Raw genomic sequence first — 17,371 nt, forward strand, 5'->3', positions numbered from 1 at the left:
CCGAGAGTAAAAAGGATTTAGAAGGGACAATGAACGGCATGGATGAAGTCCTACGCAAGAACTACTGCATGAAAATAAGCAAGAACAAAATGAAAGTAATGAAGTGTAGTAGAAATAACGAAGATGGACCACTGAATGTAAAAATAGGAAGAAAAAAGATTATGGAGGTAGAAGAATTTTATTATTTGGAAAGTAGAATTACTAAAGATGGACGAAGCAGGAGCGATATAAAATGCCGAATAGCACAGAAAAAACGAGCCTTCAGTCATAAATATAATTTGTTTACATCAAAATTAATTAAACGACAGGAAAAATTTTTTAAAGTATATGTTTGGAGCGTAGTTTTATATGGAAATGAAACTTGCGCGATCGGAGTACTTGAGAAGAAAAGATTAGAAGCTTTTGAAATGCGGTGCTATAGGAGAATGTTAAAAATCAGATGGGTGGATAAAGTGACAAATGAAGAGAAGTTGTGGCAAATTGATGAAGAATGAAGCATTTGGAAAATTATAGTTAAAAGAAGAAACAAACTTATAAGCCACATATTACGGCATCTTCGAATAGTCGCTTTAATATTGGCGGGACAGGTAGAAGGAAAAAATTGTGCAGGCAGGCAACGTTTGGAGTATGTAAAACAAACTGTTAGGGATGTAGGATGTAGGGGGTATACTTAAATGAAACGACTAGCACTAGATAGGGAATCTTGGAGAGCTGCATCAAACCAATAAAATGACTGAAGACTAAAAAAAAACAAAAATAATTTTAATGATGCATTATTATATCAATAACAAACATTTTCATATGTCGTAAAAATACTACTGTTTGCTCTTTATTATTTTACCATGTCACTGCATACACTCACTAATGAATGTTTTAATCAAAAAGTACAACTATTACATTAATAATAAAAAAAATGTTATAAAAATATTTTTGCTATCAAAAAATCTTCTAAACAGTAAAGATATTCTCTGAGTTATACATTACTTTTTCTGGATATTTATCCATTAACTAGATTTCATTAAATTATAATTACGATATTAAAAAATAAACATTATTATAAAGAATTTTAAATAAAATAAACATACTTTTGCTATAAAATATTATTAATATTAATAAATACCTTAGTATAGTCAAGGAGAATAGGCAATCCTGCATTAAGAAGTACAAGATTAGGTCTTGGTGCATCTTCACTGCGGGGAGGTGCCAAAGCTCCATTCTACGAAAAACACAAAAATAATTTATGACTATCAATTATAATAGTTTAAAATGAATAATTACTTTTATAAAAACCAGATTTTTTTTGTGAGTAGTGGCATCGACTGCTATTGTCATTAGCCGCTAAAAAAAAACATGGCAGTAGTATTCTGCGATCCGTACCCGTTGTTATTACCTTTGAAGATCTCAGGAACCAGTCGAATGAATACGGCTTTTACCAGCGACACTGAACCTAATTCCACATCTTTCGATTTTCAGAATGCTATTTCCTGAGATTTTGTAGGTATTGTGGAATCAGCAGTTTATGACAATTATTTTTATTACTTCTATACATTATCGTTATCATATACATATATTTTATAGATTAACCGCATTAATGATATTTATAATACCGTTATAAGATACATTAGTATGAGAATGCTAGTATGAAAATTTATATTGTCTAAAATGCTGATACATTTCACGTATATGATGATAATTAATTAATATTCAGATAAAGTTTAATGTAGAGAATCAGGAGAGCAAAACATTTTCTGTAATCCTGAAGGGAAACTGAGACCGCTATAGAACGCAACTTTATATGAATACAGGAAAATAAAATTGTCTATAATGTAGACGATGTTTAATATGAAGTTATTAGAAAAGTAAAAAAAATATGCGTTTCAAAAATTCAGCCATATAAATGCTTTGTAGAAGACGGGTTTAATTAAAAGGTGTGTTGTAAACTTTGTGAATTTTTTCGAAACTATAAAAAGAGAGGCTACATGCGTTCCAGCTTCTAAAAGCGAGAGTAACTTGGTATCCTCTATAGATGAAGCCGATCAAACATTAGGAATATCTTAAGCACTGTTTCTAGGAATCTAAACATCGATGACTGATGACCGATCAAGGAAATACTTTCACCGAATCACCGATTTTTTAAAAGTAGTTTTTTATTAAAAAAATTGTTTTAACTACAATATACAAAAAGGCTAAGTTTAAAAAAGAGTTTATACAAGGATTTTCTTTATAAAATATGTAAACCGTTAACCGTTTCATAATTATTTACCAAACAGAAAAATCACCGAGTGAATATTAAACGATTAACCGGTGCTCTTCCCAACATCTGTATTAGTTATGTTTTTGAAACAGAAAGTTTTATAAAAACCGTTATACAAGTGTCATTCTACCAAATAGCAAGCCGCTGAATGAAAGATTTTCTTAAAAATCAGAAAACAGATCTGATCATAACTCAGAAACAGATGAATTCCTAAGATCAAATTAAAAGAGAACTTCGCTTTGTTCGATCAGAGATATTAATAAAACACTGAAACGCTAACAAGTTAGCGAGAAATTGCTAAATTACAACTTTAAAAAATCGGATTAATCCTACCTTAATCTTTTGTAGAAAACATATTTAATTAAACGCTGAAGAAAATATTAATAAATCAATTAAACCGTATAGCCACGGTTAGATCGTTATCGGTGAAGAACAGAATGCCAAAAGCGGTTTTGAGGGAGAGATTGCGCAACAGAAAAAAAATTTGCAATCGAGAAACAGATAGATAGATAGATTCATTACTGGAAAATACGAGGAAAATCAGGGTGAACAGGTGGAAAAGAATCATTAGAGACAGAATCCACAGTGAAGAGTTGTCAAGCCTTTCCGGGCAGATGTCAACTGCTAGGATGGTATCAAGAGTCTACGGTATATCATGAAAATGAATGATCACACATCCGTTTGCTTATCAAAAGTAACATTATAAAAATTTACATTTACTGAAACAATTAGAGTTAATAATAGACAGAAAATTAAAAATTAACCGAATATTATAAGTTTTTATTTTAGGTAGTACTTCTAACCGTTCATCGAAAGACGAATATGTTTATAGAAATATGATCTTGTACGTAATTTTATGCGTTAACCAGGAACTAAGGGATAAAATTAGAACGTCAAATCCTGCCGATTATTTAAGCCGAGAATAACTGAATCAGAAGCCTTGATGCTGATCTCTGGGCCGACAAATTAGCCGATTAATTATAAAATTCCTATTCTTGTAAACAATCTGACACGAGTGGCTAACTAACTAAACTAACTCCTACAAATGCGATATTCATTCTTAGGAATAACAAACTTAGCGTTCCATCAAAAGCGAGGCGTAAAGCGGTTTCCTGTTGCCTTCATCATTGACTACATAGCCTGCTGAAACGAAGACAATAATTATTCCTATAAGCGGTACCATCACTCTGTGCTCTTCATCATATAATGAACACCGTTACTCTCAAAGAAAGTAACTTGGATTAACGCCTCTTGTACATCTACACTTTACACGTATCACAGCCGCAAGAAAGACTGTAACAGGTAGCGTAAAGAAACAAATTAATGTACTCTACCTCATCCTGTCGTGAAACAATATTCACGACGTTAAACATCGCAGTAAGCAAGCAGAGAAAATTTTCAAAGAAAAGTGTTTTTCTTGTTTTCTGATCGTTTTCAATATTTTCCTTCCAAAAATTCATGAAAATGCGGATAAAAAGTAAACGCCAGTAAAACTTACATATCTACGACCTTTATGCGGTATAATGTCTTTCCTCAAAAATAAGTTTCCGATCGCATAATATTTAGATTTCCCGACCTGTTTAAAAGTCCTAATTTAAAATATTTTCAATTTTTATTAAGTTTGTTAGAAGCCATAACTATGACGGTATAAAGTTACAAGAGAAGCGATGCGATAACCGTTTACAGGAATAACAATCATTCCACGATCTGGTTTTCAATTCCACGCTTAAGTAAGCCAAATATGCCGTTAAATAACAAGCTACGCATACCAAAATGCATGTAATACTCAGCCTTATAATTAAGACTTTCAATCTGTTCACCACAACGATCAGCTAGATTGTAAGAACATCATTACTCTCATAGAAAGAAAACTAACCGGTATCTGTTGTATCTTGCAGGCTTTTTTAAGTTACAGCCGTAAAAAAGTATAAAGTAATAAATTTATCTATTATTTTACATTATGAAACCACGGATTACACAGTTCGGGAAATTTATTTAATTTTCTACAAAAAAAAGGAAAACGGAAAAAAGTAACTACAAATTTGTATCTCAATTTTTTAAAAATTTCGTTACATTTATATATCGAAAAGAATTTTTTTTTAACGTTAAAATAATATTATATTTATAATCGCTTATAAATGCTTGTGTACAATGAATTAAGTAGAAAGTCGTTTAACGAATTATACAAATGCAACAAGCCTCTTTTCTAATGTTCATTTACTGAAATGCATCTAAATTATGTGTATTATACTAAAGAAATGAAACTACATCGTTGTTAAACTGCATATATTAATTTGAATTTAGCACAAGGGTGAGTCAAGTAATTTGGCAATGACCGCGTTAAAAATGACGGGGTGAAAAGGTCAATTAATACGATAGTAAACTTACAAACTTCCTTGTCTTTTGTAGACAGTATTACTGTTTTAAATTAATTTTATTAAAAATTTTTTTTCTTATTAATAGACCCTGAATATCTTTATTAATATAATTTATCCCTTTAAAAATAGCCTTTGCTTTAAAAATATTTCCTATGTAAAAGTAAACGCTCTGTTTTTGTAATAATAAATACAACTGAAATAGAAATACAAAAGAATTTAAAATAAAATGTACAGGACAAGTTTTTATGAGAATAACTACACAAGAAAGGGTTAAAATGAGTAAAAAAAGCCGATTACAATTAAACTCTACTAAAAATATCAACATACCTGATATGACATTTATTACCGTACTAATTCATTTGTCCGTCGGTTACTTATTTAAAGATGATATTCGTATAGTATTATTTTCCATGTTTACTCATCTATTATTATTAAATGATCCTCTAATTTATTTTCATGACTCTTTGTACTAACGATGTTCAAAAATAAATTATTACTTGTAAAAAAAATTACGTATGTATATATATAAATAGGCACAAGGAACCGGGCAATTTTTAAATAACTCTCAAAAAAATTTAAAAAAAATGAATTTACAAGTTTTATTGTTGAAAAAAATAAAAACAAATTACATGCCATTAAGTGTTCCGACATAAAAAATTTCAATTTCTAAAAACAGTGTTCATAAAATAATGACCGTTCAAATTTATGCATTCTTGGAAGCAAATGCTGAGATTTTGCGTGGCATTTTGAAATACTTCCGCGGGAATTGCAGCGATTTCTTCTCGAATCTTCGTTATCAACTCACCGATTGTCGTCGGACGAGTCGTTTACACTTTAATTTTGAGGTAGCCCCGCAAAAAAAAAACGCACACCGACAAATCTGGTGATAATGGGGGCCAAAGAATGTCGCCAAACCGTGAAATTACGTGGTTACCAAAGAACTGTCGAACGGCTGCCACTGACGCTCTGGCAGTATGGGCGGTGACTCCATCTTGCTGAAACCAAGTCTTATGAACACCAGGAAAGTTTTGAAGTTGTTCTGCTACAAAAGTTTCGAGCATATCAACATATCGTTCAGATATGTTACATTCACTCTCTCATCCTCACACCTCGCGTTGATACGGCATATCAAACCATTCGGCTCTGTAATGGTGGTTCGTGCAAACGATGAGGGTTTTCAGCCGCCCGATATCTGCAATTTTGCAGATCCCCGGTAATACCCAAGATTTTTCAGATACCCGGGAATATAGAAACGAGCTTCATCCGACGTTAAAATGTTGTCGACAAAATTGGGGTCGTCATTAATCTTTTCGATCATTTTATCACAGAATTGTTGTCTCGCTATGTAGTCCGAACAAAACTTAAATTTTGTAAGGGTTAAAATTCAAATCGCAGTGAAGTATTCGGCGGACAGTCGCTAGGTTTAGTTTCAACGCTGTTGCGTGTCATATCAAAAGTTGACGTATCAAAAATTGTTTCAGACAAACGTTTTAGGTAATGTTTAGAGGACTAACGACCACTTTAAACCGATTCCACATTGCGCCTATTAATTTGATGATTTTTTTTTTGTCTTCGAAACCTCATTTTTTCTACCCTTTGGGCCAACGGTTGGTGATATCAAAAAAAATTACTTATCTAAATTTTAGGCCCTTATCCAAAGAACAGTAGAAACTTTAAACGAATTCGATATTTTACTTAATAAAAAAGTTATAGCGATATTTTGTTCGATAAAGTCCCCATTTCCACCCCCACGGTCCGATTTTGCCCGTTAACAAACTTGACCGAGATTTTGGGTCGTTATATTTTATGTATCATTTTGAAGCGATTGGCGCAAAATTACGGCAGTTATCATGTCCATAAGAAAATGAAATATATATATGTATATATAAATTTTTAAACTGACGGTGGTTTTGGGGTCTAGGAGATGTGAAACGCGAAGATATGTCGACATTTTCCGGAAGTTTAATCACTGTGAAAGTAACATACAAAAAGAAATACAAAAGCAACGAGTTAAAATTAATTTTAATAATTATTAATTGCCGTTCTAGGATGTAATTTGTTTTTAAAAAAATATGTGCGTTTGGTGTGCGTGTGTGCACGCGCGCTCGTGATTGAAATTGTCCGTTATCAAATATCATTCGAACAACTGAGACAATTTTTTGTTGTATTTCATAAAAAAATCGGTGAAGCCTATGTGAAATAATCACAATAATCTAAACTGTTATCATCCATATTAGGCTGGTCCCCTCGTCATTTAGTCGATAAAAAACATAAAAATTAATTAGAAATAAGAGAATTCTGCTGACATTACGATATTAATAATCTTTCATAATATTATGGATTACTGGAGATTAATTTCTTACTTCGAGATCGGGTAAGATTTATAGAACCCGTGTATCGTTTTACTTTACTGTACAAAGCAAAGCGTGTAAATACAATTTTCTTCGATCCTGTTTTACGAATCGTGAAACTTAATTTTTAAATTTAAATTAACAGAAATATTTCTATAAAGAAATCAATAATTGCGACGGTCGTTTTACACATAAAAATACAAATGTCGAATTATTAAAAAAATATTCCATATAAAACATTTTTTTTTGCTTTTACGTGATACAAATGTCGGTTACTATTTTTCTATTTATATATATTTTCTAAGTTAATAATAATAATTATTCGAATTAAAACGAGATTAAAAAAATGATTTTGAAATTTAATCGGTTCTGTATGTTGCCAAGCATTAAAACACGAATAAGATCCGATTCAAAACCTCCGGCTACTAAAAAGGTAAATAAATTTTTAATTTTATAGCTATGTCGGTCTCCTTGATGGATCGGTCATCCGAAGATTCTGGTCCGTGTCCCGGTCAGGCGTGGCATTTTTTTAACACGCTATAAAAAATGAATTTCATCGTCATCTCGCCACGCGCAGCATCTTCAAGAACGGTTAAACACGAAAACGATAGCAAAAGTTGCGGCGTATAAATTCTAACGAAAATAAAGGTAATACACGTTATGCTCTCTCTCCGAACAAACATCTGGCCGAATTTTACAGTCGACACGATTAATAACGTTCAGATTTGGTAAAATGTTTAGGTTCTTACCTTCACAAAAGACTCTCGCGGAAAACTCTAAAACAGGAGCCAACCGAATAATAAATTACGTCAAATTACGGAATTACAAAAAATTATCTCTGAACAAGTTAATAATTAAAAAAGCCATCCTTTAACAGATACGAATCTACGGTATCAAGTTATAGAGAAGACTGCTATGTTCCCTACATAAGCTATGTAAATCCAACATAAGTATATCAACGTTGTCAATCGAAAAGTTTTACGTACCTCGGTTCAGACTCATCTTGGTTTATTATATCGCCTAAAATAATTGCTGTTAAAACTCACCTAAAATTGCACAAGAGATCTCACGTCATTGTTCGCTTCATTTTATCGTTGCAACACAGTAATTTTTAAACGTTCAGAAATTAATTTTTAGTCGACAGTGATGACATCGAAGTTTACAACGTCTACAAGTACGAAGTAGATGCGCATATAGGAGGAGTTAATTGCTTTTTCCCTTTTCTCCTGCAAGATGTTTGCCGGATTTCATCTCATTTATTCATTATTCCCAGGGAACAGATTGTAGATATATAATTGCGTTAAAAGAAAAGAAAATTGTCGTGTATCGTCAACCCACCGGGCTGCTCTAATGGTAAAATCGTCACCGCAAGTCCGTTGTTTAACAGCTAATTTTCCAAGTAGAAGGTCCTCAAGTTCAAATCCAAGTAAAAGTCTTTCGCTTTTATACGGATAACGAATAGTAGACAGTGGATACGGTGTACTTTGGTGGTCGGGGTTTAATTAACCGTACGTCTGAGGAACGGTCGGCCTGAGTCTGTACAGAACTAAACTTCATTTACGGGTCGTACATATCATCCTCATCTGATTTGCTTATTATTCACCGGTTGAACAGATTGCAACGTACATTAGGAAACAAAAAATCTCGAAAAGTGTATCGTCAGTTGTTTACAGATTCCAACTAGAATGAACGGAACGTAAAGAAGTTAATTAGGTGTTAGGCTTTCTCTGTATCTGTATTCATTGTTCCGAAGAAACAGATTGTGGATATTTGTGTTAAAAAAATATTATAATAATAAAGAATCGTTTGGACTTATTTTTGGCTAAGATTTAGAAGTAAACGGTGGTGGATCAAACTGAAAAATTTACAAGTTTGGAATATCTTTTTTAACCGATCCCGATGTAATCTTAAGATAAAATAAAGTTTAATTATCCGCAAAGAGTTTGTTTTATATTAGTATTTTATAAATTAGAATCGTTTAAATGTAAATCGTTAAAACATATTTATCGAGCAACGCATAGCGTAATTCGTAATTAGTAGTCCGTAAATGTAGAAAAAACACAGTAATAATAATTATTAAAAAGTAATTTAAAAACGTTATCGAATAATTAAAAACAATCTATTTTCTTGTAAGAACAAAGCGTTTTTCACTTTTAGAACGCATCATAAAAAAAGCTATTTAAAAATTATTCAAAATGTATGTTTTTATACATCATTTTTTATAACTTTACCGTTATCAAAAAGTATAATTTTCTAAAAATTCCGTAGTATTACTCTTGTTTATGTGGATTCACTACTGATTTATCAGGATTATATTAAATATTCTGCGATTACGATACAATAAGTGTTTCGACATTCCTGTTTATTTACGCATGTGTTCAAACGTTGAAGATATCCGTATACAGTTTTTTTAAATAATTATTTTTACTATTAAAATAATGAAAAATAAACTAAAATTATACGTATACTTAAAGAAAGCTAAAGAATATTATAACTAACATCAACCATACCTTCTTTTTAGATCTGGTTACAGTCGGAAGGCAAAGGGCGAATAGTAGCACTGCAGCCAGCTGGAGTCGCCAAGAAGACGACCCCATGTCAACTGACAGGACAGCGTCAAATACAGATCTAAAGTGTTTTAAAGCCTCTTTCATTCACATCGCTACTAATTCATTAAGCTGTAATGAATTAAACAACTGTTGCTGCTATAATGACCTTCCATACTTCATAATATTGCAATATTCTCTTTTTTAATGTAATAATAACATATGTGCGCTAATAGTATATATTAATAATGTTTAAAACTTATATCAAATGTAAAACTCATAAAAAAGTTAATTTTAAACATTATATGATTATATCTTAAAGAATTCACGTAAAATAATTATAATATATAAAGTTTATATTAAAATTAACACATGCGCGCGCGCGCACACACACACACACACACACACACACACATTCGAATAATTAATATAATAATTATGTTTGTGCGTGTGTATATATATGTATGCATGTTTGTGTGTGTGTGTGTGTGTGTGTGAACCGGATAGGCTTAAAGTCAGTGTCTCTAATTATTATTAATAAGAAAACAGCAAAAGCAAACAAGAGATTTTATTTTTTATTACACGTTTAATACGCATCAGATGAAGTGTTCAAAGTGTCATCCTTCTGACCTTATGCGTTTGCATTAGACTTTTCTAGCAGGGTATTTTTTCCAGTCGGATTTTGCCCCTATTTATAAAATCGACTAAATTTTTAAACCATAGCAAGACGATCTAGTCATTTGTATTTAAATAAAATACCACGTCTTTGACAATTTCACAGAACGAAAAATCGCAAGACGTTATATCATATGAACGTGCAACAACTCGGGGTGCTATCCGTTCAGAACTAACTTGAAGATCCACAATAAGGAGACGCTCTGACTTGCTATCAAGTATAAGAGCGGCGTTCGTCAAACGCAGAATGTTAATACCTCGGAAAATATCTCTCGCGATCAAGACGTAACTCTATTGTTCCACTTCTATCAAAGAATTAGGTTCCGAATTTTTTTCTTTGTCATCTCAAATCGAAACGCGAATGGCAGGTACATTAAGTCCTCCGTTGTTAAAAAAGAATTTTCTTCTGACCGAGAAACAAACACGATTACAAGGATTTACTTGGTCATTCGGTTTCAAGCGCGCTTTATTAGATTGCACTATATAGCTAGAGAAATGAGGATCTGCTTCACATCGAATAATAAAGTCCTACAAGATTTTACCCTCCTGTCGTATAAGAAGTAATATCGGTTGATAACACTTAAATTAGTTTCATTAGAATCTTTCGTAAAGTTTTTAGAACAGCTATAGTGTAAGCTTTTCAAGCTAGTTTCAGGACTCATTATAAATGCTTCCGTAACAAGTTCGTAACGTCCGTAACGTACTTCTAAATTTACATAATCTTGAAATATCTCCGACGCATCCAGTAGTTTTAAATTTTTGTATTCAGTTTATGCAAATTTTTACGACTAGGTACTGGAGAATAACGAAATCTTGCATGAAATTCTTCATGAACGGCGTCAGTATGCAGTATGTTTGTTATTTTTCCACCAACACTAAAGCGAATAAAGTCGTTCTTATTCGGTGTAGTTAAATGCCATAATTTTCAATACTGATAGAAAAATGAACGGAATGGCATTTGAACAGTAATTAATCAGCTGGTTATTGTTGCCAACTGCAAGACCAAACTTTCCCATCTGTTACACAGAATGTAATTTCATTTGAATGTGTGTGCGCGCGCGCGCGCACACACACACACACACACACACACACATCGGTTTCAATAGTTTATTATACGGATCACTTATATATAAATGCAAAAGTTTATCTGTTTGTCTGTTTATTTATTTCTATCAACTCGCGCTAGAGCCAAACGGCCGGTCCATTTTAAATTTGCAGGATACATTCGCGTTTTCCCAGGAAAGGTTTTAAGTCGTAGATGATCAAGGCCCTAGCCCGATTGAGGGTGAAGTTGTGAACTAAAGATATTCATTAAAGGAAAAAAATTAATTCGTTAAATTTTATTTCTGTCACCGTGACAGCTGAAATAGGTTGTGAAGTTTTCCTTGTCAAAGGTCTGTGTACTTTAGTTATCATAATCGCTACTATTCTGTCTTTTATAATTTAGTTTCTTTTTCAGGCCTCTATAAAGCCTGAAAACTTAATTGTTATTTATCAATATTATTTTCACAACTACGAGGAACAATGCGGGCGGAGTCCAGGGGACGGAGCCCTCTGGCTAGACGGGAATGGTGACCGAAGCGATGTATTGGTAAACACGTCGATGATGACGTGTTTACTAAGACATTATAACTAAATCCATCGATTTTATAGATTATGATGATAGGTACTGCGCATCAAGACGGTTTTGTACCGAAATCGTGATTTTATTTACGATGAGAAAACTTCAAAAATATTATAGCCTACAAGTCTTCTGATCGCAAACCACCATCTATTCTCTGATGGCATTTAACAAATTAGGTATATATTAATAGTTAAAAATAAAAATAAAAATTTACGGGAGAACCGTAAAAGAATTGGAAATTAAATTATGGAACAACCGGAAGAGCTGTTCATTGTATCTTTTTATCTGTGATCGATAAAAAAATTGGAAAAAAAGGTGAAAAAATTGAAACACACCACCAAATAAAATTGGGACCAAAATTTAAAGGAAATGGAGTTGTGTTCCAGCCTTTGTCGACGATATTGCAATTTTCTCGGAGAATTTCGAAATGGCGGCAGAACAAGTAACCCATCTAAAAGAAGACGCAGGGTAAGGAGAGAAAAACATTTTCTTCGGAAGAACACAACTCACGACTAACATCGTAGATTCCCCCAAGTCCCTAATAATTAAATACGGAAAAATCAATAAATGTAAATATGCGGGAGAAATTACCCAAATCAATGTTTAGATAAAGAAGCAAGAACAAACATAAAGAAGCAAGATAAAATAAGAACGACACGAACGGAATCAGCTTACCGACCCGTAAAAAATGTTTCTCAATAAAAGCCAAACTCAGGGATACAATACGACAATCAGAGCCGAAAGGTCTACGCATCAGAATTTATCTTCAATTTGAAATCGGGTGAAACAAAAAGAAAGAAAATGATTGAAAATGATCCTAGTACCTATAAAAATAGATGAAAACGAATAGAAATCCTAAGTAATAAAGATTATTACAGATACAATGAAACTGAAAAAAATAACAGATTCCATAAAAAAAAAAAAAGAAACAAATTCTCAGCCGCTTAATGCGAATGAATGATAGTAGGGCTAAAAAAATAAATATTCAATTGAATTTACAACAAAAATGATGGAAATCGTTGGACCTCAGCGGTTCAATAAGGCCTAAAAGAAATGAAAATAAGATAGAATAACGTTTAGAAAACCGACACAAGATTTCAAGGGTTTCCAAGACAAGGAGGAAAAGCCAGCAACGTTTGATCAGAAGAGAAAAGGCAGAAAAAAGCGAAAGAATTGAAGAACTATTAAAAGACTAAAAAAGAAACCACCCAAAAGAAAGAAAAAGGAATACAAATTGTTAGCTTTACGTGGTATTCGGTCGGCCAAACTCGGAAAAAAAATTGTCGTACCGCTGAAGAACTGAAGACCAACTTAAAAAAATAGATTTAAAAAATTACAAAATATATTACGAAATACGATTACAAAATAGTAAAAGCTTGTTCAAAAATGTTCATCGTGTTGTGCAAAATCTTTTCTCAGGTTAAAATCAAAATAAAAAAGTTCGATGTGGACACCACATGACACCTATTAAATTACATACACGCATTTTTTTTTTAAAACGAAAAGTACTTAAAATTTTATTTTATTAATAACATCTGATATTTTTTTCTATAGTTATCATCGAATTATTATTTATTGTAATTTCTTTTTACAATCAGAGGTTAATAATTATTAATAAATGTGCACATTTAAATTTAAAAAAAGTTAAAAAAGAAAAGGAAATGAAGTCGGATTTGAACCGTCGTGCCATCACCTAGTAAAATCCAAATATTTCATTAATTAGAATTTTATTTGGCTATAACCCTGGAACCGATGAAAATAAGTACCGCTTATGATGTATCGTTGAAAAGCTCTCGATGAGGGCTTATTACTACAGTTAAGAAAAAGTCAAAAATCCATTTTTTTGGGATTTTGGGCTTTTTTGGACACTTTTGGTCCAGTCGATTGTAATCAAAAGGGAAAGTGCACAACTAGATGTTATAACAGTCCTAAATTAAAAATTTCAACTTCCTACGGCTAATCGTTTTTGAGTTATGCGAGATACATATGTGCGCACAGACGTAACGCCGAAACTAGTCAAACTGGATTGAGGGATGATCAAAATGGATATTTCCGTTGAAATATGAAAACCGAAATGTTTCACGATCGCAATACCTCCTTTGCTTCGTACAAGGAAGTAAAAAAAGTTAAAAAAAAAGAAAAAAAGGAGATGAAATCTGAAAACCGAAATTTTTCGCGATCACAATAATTCCTTTACTTCGTACAAGGAAGTGAAAACGTGTATAAAAATAAAAAAAGCATAAAATTACTACATACCAAAACCGGTGTTGTATAAATATTAAATAATTAATATTTAACTAAGGATTGTAGGACTACGTAGTTCCGAGTACATATCTTTTAGTCCGAGGCGATTATCAAGGCATATTAAATTTATTCGGATACTTACAGAATAACTCTAATTTTTATCAAATTATAACGTATTTATCCTGTATCTTTTATTAGTAAAAATGATAAATATTGTCACTTAAAAACGTAAAAAGATGGAATTTAACCAAATCTAGCGGTTATGCGTGCGAACGAACAGACATATTGTTGAAGTATATAGACGCAAAAAAAGTAGGTGGATATACTTAAAATAAAATTTAATTTATCATTCTTATAATACAGTTAGGAAATCGATTTATGCGTATAAATAGATGTTTAAGATTTAAAAGTCAGCCCCCACATCCAGTCTAAAAAAAAAATAAACTGATTTCAATACTATACGAAAAACTATACTAATTACGTTCATAACATGTACGAAACAATCTGTCTTTTTATTTACAGAGATCATTAGCAATAATAATTAAAGAAATTAAATTTTGTATATACCAGACCTAGTTTCGTAAACCGCTAAAGATAGTTATTGAGATAATTTAATATAATTAATAACAGTAGATTTAAAATAGGTCCAGTGTATAGAAGAATATTTCTTTCTTTAATGTTATATCTTGATGCGATACGAAGATATTTTAGCGTTCATATGGATATAAATGAATGTTCACATCCAACCTTAGTAATTCTACAATCATTACGCCCACTTTATTAAAAAGTTAAAGTTTTGCTTCCTCGTAGTTTTAATCAATTTAAAACTATTTAATGCGGTCTGTGTCCTGATTACACAAGTACTTTTTGTAGCCTGTAGTACAAAAATACAAAATCGGTAACCTATTTGATGATACGTACATATATTTGATGTAATATTTTTTTCAGGCGACTTAGTTTTTAAAAGTATTTTTCATATTACATATAAATCTTAAGTAAAACGCGCATTTTGTAAATCTAAATGCGTGGATGTAAATTAAACGTTTGTGTGAGTACGTATATTATAGACTTGAATGTTTTTCGATCAGGCTGCCGGTACGAAATCGATGTTACTATTATTACGGAAATAAGTAATATCTATGGTGGTCTGCCCTGCGAGAATAAACTAACATTAAAGCCTGTTCGTTTTATGTAATATCTTCAAACAGTTTGGTCGGCGCAGGTCTCATAATCCCCCGATTTAAAAATAATAGTAGTAGCTGGTTACCCGTCACTCTAAAATAAAACCGCAAGGAAGTGACCGTGTATCTAATTTTTTTATTTTATGTTTTTAACTTTTTTGTGTTTTTGCGGAACGGTTTGCGAAAAATATAATTTCAAACGGGCTTGTATACTATATGTAGAATTTTGTTTTCAAGTATACATAAAGAAATTGGAGTCGTATTCAATATTTGCAGCTTTTTACTCTGAATTGTACGTACAAAAATTGTTCCCACAAGTGACTCTGGTGAAGCCGTATGCAGTTGCCCGTATTAGAAGCATCGGCTCTCCTCCAAGCGGAAGCCAGCCTCTTGAAACATCTGCCCTTGAAACTTATTTATTTTCATTGAAAAATCAATTGTAAGTGGAAACTGGGAGCGCATAATAGTTAAATACAAGCCTAAAGAAAGTAGGCCTTATACTGTCGCACCTTTAAAGCTACTTTTCTCGATGACCAAGAGAGATATCAAAAAAGAAAATGACTCTTTTTGTAGAAAATTGAATTTTAAATACTGCAAGCGGTCTCCAAATTCGATTTGACCGACTGTTTGGCCATAGTAAAATTGAATATCGGCAAACACAATCTGGTTGTTACCGCAAGCCGTGAAAACGGCCACCGTCTTAAAACTGTGAAAAATTTTGTAACGATAGTAGTCCTATGTTTTTTCCAGATATAAAATTATTTTTAAAACGCTTTTATTAACCGATGAAAAAATTACAAAAAAGTACCGAAATTTCACTATTTGAAAATTACTGAATTAAACTATAATAAGTTTATAAAAAGTTTCCGTAACAAATATATTTAAAGATGCGTTAAAAAAGTAAAGATAATTTCACTTTCATATTAAATCAAGAATAAATGTTTATAATAAAGTAATTAAATTCAAATAACATTTTATATTAATAATTACGATCTTTAAACCCGTTTTCTATTCGCAATAGTAAATAAAGTTTTATGCGAACGCTTATTTATTACATCTCTCAGCTACATTTAATTATAATAATGCAAATTGAATGAACTTATTAACAAAATCCCTTTACATTTTATATCGCAATAATAAAATCTTGGGGTGCCCTTCATCGTATTACATTATTACATAGCAAATTATCAATGAAATGATTATTAAATGTAGTGAAAGTAACGCTCACAGAAACCACTAGTTTTTTTATATGTTATAGGTAATCTATTTTCTAATAAATTTCTTATAAACATATAAGGGTGATTCACGAAGAATTAACAAATATTTAGAACATGTTCTAACGGTAAAAATAGAGAAAAAACTTCATATAATCATAGGTTTGGAAACGTTTCATTAGCGACTGTCGGCTGGCAAAAGATTTTGCCCTGGTTTCTGCGCTTTTAGTAAAATTAAGCCAGACTGTAATTTTTAGGACCCAAAATAAAGGGTAAGTTTAGTACTTTTATATAAAAATTTATATCGAAAAATTGAAAAAAAAGTTCCCACAACTGTATTTGATTGTAATTGGGAAATACGGAGTAAAAGACAAAAGACTGGGGTCGAAAAACACATAATTTCGTTAAACGGTTAATGAACACATAAAGGTCTTAAACAAAACTTATTAAGAATTTGATTCTCAGTAAAATGACATGAATAAAAGTTCATGTAAAATACTAATATACAAATACATAAGAATTTGAAGTATATTAAAGGCAAAACATATTAAAATGTGGTAAATTTTAACTAGATATTAAACGAAAAAAAGATTTAGAAAAATCTTAGGGTTCAAGGATAGAGATAAAATAACAATTGCTAACATTTACAGGAACCAAACAGCAACAGTAATAATTGAAGAACATAAGAAAGAACCCGTAATAAGAAAGGGAGTCCGACAAGGATGTTCCCTATCCCCGTTACTTTTTAATCTTTACATAGAACTAGCAGTTAATGATGTTAAAGAACAATTTAGATTCGGAGTAACAGTACAAGGTGAAAAGATGTCGGGCCTGGCTGATTACCTCTCTCTGGTCGGGATGCCAAAGATGCTACGATTTGCTGATGATATAGTAATTCTAGCAG

General features: G+C 31.8%; 1 protein-coding gene across 1 annotated transcript in view; it reads right to left on the minus strand.

Annotated features, from left to right (window-relative positions):
• The window catches only part of LOC142328927 (uncharacterized), a 34,906-nt gene extending 25,252 nt beyond the window's left edge, over positions 1-9,654 (minus strand). Inside the window, exons 1-2 of the mRNA XM_075373100.1 lie at positions 9,494-9,654; positions 1,121-1,216 (exon numbers count right to left, since the gene is read on the minus strand). Coding sequence (XP_075229215.1) covers positions 1,121-1,216; positions 9,494-9,637 — 240 coding nt within the window. The 5' untranslated portion in view covers positions 9,638-9,654. The remainder of the gene's footprint in view (positions 1-1,120; positions 1,217-9,493) is intronic.
• Positions 9,655-17,371: the final 7,717 nt, after the last annotated feature.

Source organism: Lycorma delicatula, chromosome 8 (assembly GCF_047948215.1).
Source record: "Lycorma delicatula isolate Av1 chromosome 8, ASM4794821v1, whole genome shotgun sequence".
Lineage (NCBI taxonomy): Eukaryota > Metazoa > Arthropoda > Insecta > Hemiptera > Fulgoridae > Lycorma > Lycorma delicatula.